We start from the raw sequence: 7,617 nt of genomic DNA on the forward strand, positions 1-7,617 counted from the left end.
GAATTCAATTCAAAAGCCTCTCACCTAAATTCGTTGAGCAGAGTCAACGTCAGGTAGGGGACGAGAGTGCTGGCAAAAATGGTACTAAATTTACCATTTTTATTATTATTTTTGAACCACGTACACTTCTGGTCTGTCATATTTGAAGGTTTATCCAACGATCCAATACCAAGAAAATGTGCCGAAGCAGACAAGCATCCAAAACGCGCTATGCAGAGCATTCAATGAAAACGAGGAGAGAGGGTGGATGTTGGAGAGGTTGAAAGGTCTTGCTCTGGTCTTTGCATTTGTAGAAAACTTGGTCCACTTTCGTCGCTTTCATTCTCACTATTTTTCCGTTTCATACACGGCGCTTCTCTCTCTCTCTCTCTCTCTCTCTCTCTCTGTGGACACGGTCATAAAATATTTTCATCATTTAATTTTGCCATCTCATTTTATATTTTTCATTTCGTAAACAGCACGGCTTTTCAAATTTCCAATACGCTCTCGAGTTGGTTCCGACTGTTTATTCCTTGCCTGTCTAGTCATATGCTTCAACCTTTGTCTTTGTTGGTTTTTTTGTCTGTTCACACCTTGTATTCAGGTTACCTTGTAAATTTTCTTCTTTTCTTTACAATTTGCGAGTTTTCCTTTGTCTTGCATCTGTAGGAGGTCCAATTTTATTGCTTTCTGCTACTTTCTCTTGTTTCCTTTCTGGGTTTTCCTTTATCTTCGCAGTTCCCATCCATTTCAGCCTTCAAATTTAGCCCCCCCTCTCTTATCTCTCGCGTCATAAAATAACCTTAATTGGCTGAGTCTTTGGATGAGGACACCAGTAATATTGCTACAACCGTTCCGATTCGGCGTTTGATTAAACTAACTAAAAAAAATGAAGTGTTTCTTCGCCTTCAAGGACAAATCCAAGAACAAGAGAGGATCAAGATCCGCTCCAGAGTTGCAAAGCAAAAGTAAATCAGATAGTTCGGCTGTAAAGCGCGGCACCAAGTCATCCAGTTCATTACCATCGCCACGGAGCATACCGGACTTGTTCAAAGAAAGGGAGCAAAAGTTGAGAGTTTTCACTTACAACGAGCTGAGGGAGGCAACAAATGGTTTCAACAGGTTGCTAAAGATTGGAGAAGGTGGATTTGGGAGTGTGTATAAAGGTACTATTAAGCCTTCGGATGGTCAAGGCGATCCAATTGTGGTTGCCATAAAAAAGCTTAACACGAAAGGCTTGCAGGTACCGCCTTTACCAACTTTCTTAATAACTGCAATATTTTTTTTTTTTGGGCTTAAGAAATTGAATTTTTCATAATTTACTCCTAGGTAATAAGAAATACATCAATTTGCTGCCGCATTTTGCTCTTAAGATAATTAAGACCTGACAAAAAGAATTGAACTTGAATGAATCACTAAAGGTGACATGTTAATATGGTTATCAAGGGTAACAGATTCCGCGGCCTTTCGGCTTTCCCCTTTGTAATTAGGGAAAAAAAAAGTTATGTTCTCCATACGTGTAGTTAACTTGAAGATCAATGGTGGTGAACTCTGGTTTTGGGATTTATGCTGCTATGCAGTGTTGGTAATTGTACGAGTCAGGAAAAAATTGCTAACATGAGCGAATCAGTTGGAAAGCCTGTGTTAATGACCTAATATGGTGGGCTAATTAACCTATAACGCATGAAACAACGTTTGGCTTTCTTCTTTTAATCAGTTATGGATGTTGCGATTTACACAGGACTAATTTGTTCGGGAAAGTGTTTTGAATAAGCCAGGAAGTTAGTGTTAATACAGAATTCAGCAAGATTAGAGAAGCAAATTTCTGTACTGAGGAAAAACATATTGATTTAGACTAAGCTTTCTTGCGATATTCACTTACAAAAAAAAAAAAAAAAAGGCTTTCTTGCAATAGTCAAAGACTCAAATGCCCCTAGCTGGATGATTGATGAACAGAGTTGATTGTTAGATGTCAATTTCTAGCTGTGTGGTGTATAATCTGGTGTGGATTTTTAATTTTACTTGTATATACAAAGAGGAAGTAGGTGAGTTGAAGCTTCAAGAATTTGGTAAAATCTGATATTTTGCTTCAGAAGTTTGATTCAAGGTAGAACTTTAAAGACGCAATCTGATGCCATTGCTTTATTTGGGCCATTAAGTATGCATAGAGCTTTTTCCCCTGTTGATTTTCTGCATTTTCTGCATTCCCTAAAAGTTAGCATGGTATGCAATGGTTTTGGTAGATCTGCTATAAATTGTGGCAACTGAAACTTCATAACCAGCGGAAACTTGAGTTCCTCTCAGCCCTAAAACCAAGTGAATGTATAACTTCAATATTTTTCTTTTTATATCATGATGCTGTTAAAATTAGTTGAGTTTTTTTCTCATTGTTTTTGGAGTTCCATATTTAGCTGTCTTTAATAGGAAGCCAGTGATGCAGTTGTGCAATGACTCATTTGAAACAGAGAACAAAAGAAATTGCAGAGTTGTCTTTATATAAAGGGGATATTCTAAGGGTGTGTATATTGATGGCTTGTGATGAGGTGATCATTCATCTTGTTTTCTGTTGCAATTATATGCACAAACCATCTTTTAACATGTTGTTGTGGCAGACATCGGCGCAACTGCTTAAGCAATAGGTAGAAGTTGAATCCAGTTCCTTCGATGAGATCCTAAAAATATCCTCATATATGTTTGTGGCAGTATGTAGTCTTTAAATGATATGAAAAGCAGATTAATATTGCTTTGAATGCCTCAAGGGTTTTTTTTTTTTTTTTTTTAATAGCGCTATAAGTTGACAGTTTGCTTGTAATACCTCTGATAGAGTATATGAAGGTGCTGAATGGGATCCCTCGTTTCTTTGGGAGGAAAAAGTTCTTGCCTTTTATAATGATTTCAAGGGGATCCAATAGTTATATTGTGTAGTCATTTTGGGATATGGTACCAAATGTGGCTTGGACTTTCCTTGGGTCATTACAAATAATATCAAGCCAAATCCAACCAAAAGTGTGGGACTTGAGTCGTGTCACCTATGATGGATTAATTTGATGAGGATGTAGGAGATTTAAGGGGAAGACTGTAATACCCTGGATTAACTATATGAAGGTAGTGCATGAGATTTAATATTTCTTGGAAGGGAGAAGTTCTTGCCCTTTATAATGATTATAAGGGGCTCCATTTGTAATACTGACTAGTTCTTTCTGAGTATGGACCCTACTGTAGCTTAGGCTTTCCTTGGGAAATTACATTGCTATTGCTATAATGACCGCTATTTTATTACCACCATCAAGTGTATACATTTCCCACTTCCTCATAAATGTATTCTTACCTTAAGATGATAAGTCTTTTCTATGTGCTTTGATGACGAAATTCTATAATTTACTGCTGCTTCATACAACCTCAGTATACACACGATCCAGTATACTTTGTATGAGAAAAAGAAAGCATAAAGCCCCAGATATCCTTGGTTCCTGATGCACATCTTCGAAAACATGCATGTTTTACTTGCAATATCAGCACAATTGTTTCTTTAGATTAGGGCTAAATCAAATAAGTTCTATCTTGTTCATGATGTTATCTTCATTTTAGTTATTATTACTTGCACTGTTATGCAGATGAAAGCCTATTTCTTATTGTTGGTGTTTATTTCTCGCAGGGTCATAAAGAATTTCTTGCCGAAGTTCAATTTCTTGGTGTTGTCAATCACCCAAATCTAGTGAAACTTCTGGGATACTGTTCTATTGATGGAGAAAGAGGGATCCAACGGTTGTTAGTGTATGAGTTCATGCCTAACAGGAGCCTCGAAGCTCATCTTTTCAACCGGGCATCTACCACATTGCCTTGGAAAACAAGATTAGACATTCTCCTTGGTGCAGCTGAAGGATTGGCTTACCTACATGGGGGACTGGAAGTTCAGGTATTTATTCAGCCGACAGTAATTTACAAATTTATCGCTTATCAATGTGTGTGAAAGTAAAATATTAAACGATTTAGGAAATGGAGTCTTAACTCTCACATGCTACTTTTGGCTGTGTTACCTTTATTTTATCTTTCTGACCACACACACTTGTGTCTATTTATACTTCCAAGAAAAGTAGAAAGAAACATATTTCAGCCAGTTGTTTAGTTGGTGTCTCTAGGGGTTTTGGTTTGCTCAAATTGGCCCATTCTTTAGAACCCTACCAGTCTAGGGTACGAAAGGCTTTGTCTTCATACATGAGGCCTTCGGTAGAACTCAGTAGGTGGTAGATTCAGCTTGTTGTCTTTGTAATTTATGCTTGTGGAATAGTTGTATTGGCAGGGATACATTTTATTGAGTCATAGATATGAAATTTTTTACTCTGATACGTATTGCATCTGAAGGCACAACTTCATCCTCCAAGGATGAAATTTTTTAACAAAAGATGGTATCAAATTGATGTTGCATTGTTTCATGATACTCTTTGTTGATCTTAAATGTGATATTGAATAGGACTGATTTCGATTGTTATGGAACTCATTTTATAAAGTAGTATACACAGGTGGAACCACTAATTTCCATCGGACTAAGTGATATTTGTTTTCTACATTGTAATTTCATTTATTAGCACCAGCACCAGATTTTTAACCCTTTTTCATACAGAAGAAGCTTATAAAGATAGGATCTTGTCAATTTTATACGAATACATTATTGTCCATTTTTTCGTCATGCTTCATATATTTTGGTGCACCCATCGTATGCTCCCCACATTGATATTTCTACTCTTACAACTTCCAAACTGGGAACATATAAAAAGATAAATTGTTGAAATTCATGCCTTGAAGATGTTACTGAATTTGGGGGTAGAAAAAAACACACTATTGACCATAATGGCCTTAAGGAGCCAAGTTAGAAGATGCCTGCTTGTAGGGACAGAACAAGGGAGCCCCTCTACTATTTTATTTTTTAACTAAGAACGACGATTATACTCCCAAATCCCATTTGGCCCCCTTTGTTGAGAAGTACTGGTTCTGTCCCCACCTGCTTGTTATGGTGGTCCCAACCCTCAGGGGCTTGAATTCTGTCGTCTCCTAAGTTTGCCCAATCTCTAACAATAAAGCCCCTCTACTCCCTCACTGCATGACAAAAAAGAAAAGAGAAGGCAGCAGTAGATGACATCCTAATGGTTTTTGTCAATATTTTTCATTATTTTGAAGACAATATCCTGATCTCTATTTTGCTAAGATATTTTTGTTTATTCTGACTGAGAAGGTGATATATCGAGATTTCAAGTCCTCAAATGTGCTCTTGGATGAGGACTTTAAGGCGAAGCTCTCAGATTTTGGGCTTGCTAGGGAAGGGCCACAGGGTGACCATACTCATGTATCCACAGCGGTAAGCAGGGTCATAGGTGATAGATATATTTGAGTGACATTCTTCAGGCTGTAAAAGTGGCCAATTTATTGACTTGACATGTATAACGTACAAAGCCATCCTTACTTGCATCCTGGTTAATGTGGCTCAGTCATACTAATTTGGGTATGTGCTAATCAAAAAACAATGGATCACATTATCTAAAGGGACACACCGAATGAAAATTGTAAAATTAAAATGAGACTAGCAGTTAATCTGTTAAAGTATACATTATTTTTTATATAAAAAACAAGTCCTTTTATTTTTGTAATTTCTTCACTCAATTAAAAAACTTCATTGGTTTTTCTTTTTTTTTTTCCTGGAGTTAAGTTTGACTCTTTACTGGTGCTTGATGTAAGTTTATGACTCAAAGAATGTGATAAAGGGACAATTAATGGCACAAATTTCTTTTAATTATAGATGCTCTGAATTCTTTGCGTTTATTTGGTAGGATTCATTAGGTCTTGATCAGGTTGTAGATAGCTAGTCCATCTGATGGTTGCCAACTACCCCTTCACTCTCCAATTCAAAAGTCAGCATATATTCTTAAAAGTCCTTAATAAGAAGCATGGGGTTGCTGGATCTTACTGTTTAACGAGTTTTATGCTGCCACTCCCATAGTGACTTGATTTTCTTTATTTGGCTATCAGGTGGTGGGGACGTATGGATATGCTGCCCCAGAATATGTTGAAACAGGCCACCTTACAATCCATAGCGATATATGGAGTTTTGGTGTTGTGCTATATGAGATTCTCACAGGTAGGCGAGTGTTGGAAAGAAACCGTCCCACAGTGGAGCAGAAGCTTCTAGATTGGGTGAAACAGTTCCCGGCTGACAGTGGTCGGTTCAGCATGATAATAGACCCAAAACTCAGAAACCAATATCCTATTGCTGCAGCTCGGAAAATTGCTAAGCTGGCAGATAGCTGCCTAAACAAGAACGCCAAGGATCGGCCGGCAATGAGTCAGATTGTAAAGAGCTTGAAAGAAGCAGCACAAGTGTCCGAAACTACTGCTGGGAGTAGTAGTTCCAACTCATCTGGATCAAAAAAATTCCAGCGGAAACCGAAGTAGGATTATGAAGAGAAGTTTGTGATTGCAAGGGACCTGAAGAACCATGAAGTTTTTATTTCTTAATTAATCTCAGCTTTTTTTGGTGGTTTAAAAGCCTGGATAGCAAGCATATTTGCGGCACACCTTCTATTCCTATTCAGGTTTCGAGACACCGACGCCGCATAGAATTGGATGGTTATGGGAGTATCTGATCGATTCAACTTGGTTCAACCATGCAAAGCCCTGATCCTTGCTCAATCATCTCTACATTATTTTTGTTCCACACTTAAAATTTTTGATGCGATGATGAAATGAGGTGTATAGATAATAGATTGGTTGTAAAATCTTTATATTGAATTGAATTTTGTGTTCCAACTCTTGCGAGTTAAAATGCAACATAAATTTCTTTTTTTATATTTTCTATTGGAGCAATTTATTGATTTCTTCTTTTCATTGCTAATGATTTCTAGTCTACCAATAAAGAAAGGTATTCGTGTTCCATTAACTTCTGTTTAGCCACCTGAGACTGTTGAGTTATCAAAATTAGCCATTCTTTGCCCTATTGTAACGTAAACTCCTGGTTTCTTTGCAACAAAGATTGAGGGAAAACGATGACCGTGCACTTGTAGGAGTTATTTACTTATTTTTACTCTGCACGGGAAACCATTTTGGTTGATCAAAATTTTCTTGTTCCAACCAAACACTAAAACCTGAAGATTTTATTTTTTCATTTTTTCTAAACAAAGTAAAACGTCAAAACAAATGGGGCCAGATTCAACATCTGTTAATTGCATATGCACTTCACTGATGCTCTTCATTCATAGATAGGATTTGTGGGTCAAGCTCAAAGTGACCGTTTTCTTTTTAAAATAAAATTTTGGTGACTGTAAACTGGTGCTATATATTAAGTTGGTCTTCTATTTTTACACATTTCATATCGTCTGGAAAAGCTCCAAGGAGGAAGGAGAGACGAAGGCAAGAATCATGCTTTCAGAGAATAATTGCGAAAGAGGGAAAGAGTGTTCATGGATGAGCACGCATTTACATACATTGTTAGAAAAGTTGGGGTGGTGTGAAAACAATTTCAGCATAAGAAAAATTTAAGAAAAAGAAAATGTAAATGTCCGACCTGCCGGATTCGAACCAGCGACCTAAGGATAGCTTTCAGGATATTCCCACTACAGTCCTCCGCTCTGCCAACTGAGCTAAGGTCGG

At 37.3% G+C, this 7,617-nt stretch overlaps 1 protein-coding gene and 1 non-coding gene across 2 annotated transcripts; one reads left to right on the plus strand and one right to left on the minus strand.

The window, feature by feature from the left end:
• The first annotated feature begins 380 nt into the window (after positions 1 to 380).
• LOC122281647 (probable serine/threonine-protein kinase PBL19) lies at positions 381 to 6,818 on the plus strand. The gene is made up of 4 exons (XM_043093346.1): positions 381 to 1,222; positions 3,635 to 3,895; positions 5,210 to 5,332; positions 6,001 to 6,818. Exons 1-4 carry the CDS (start codon positions 869 to 871, stop codon positions 6,421 to 6,423), a joined length of 1,161 nt encoding a protein of 386 aa, XP_042949280.1. The 5' UTR covers positions 381 to 868; the 3' UTR covers positions 6,424 to 6,818.
• A 707-nt stretch (positions 6,819 to 7,525) lies between these two features.
• Positions 7,526 to 7,617, minus strand: TRNAY-GUA. Its single transcript is given in 2 exon segments — positions 7,526 to 7,561; positions 7,581 to 7,617. It is a non-coding gene; the product is annotated as a tRNA-Tyr (tRNA).

This window comes from Carya illinoinensis, chromosome 11 (genome assembly GCF_018687715.1).
Source record: "Carya illinoinensis cultivar Pawnee chromosome 11, C.illinoinensisPawnee_v1, whole genome shotgun sequence".
NCBI classification, from domain to species: domain Eukaryota; kingdom Viridiplantae; phylum Streptophyta; class Magnoliopsida; order Fagales; family Juglandaceae; genus Carya; species Carya illinoinensis.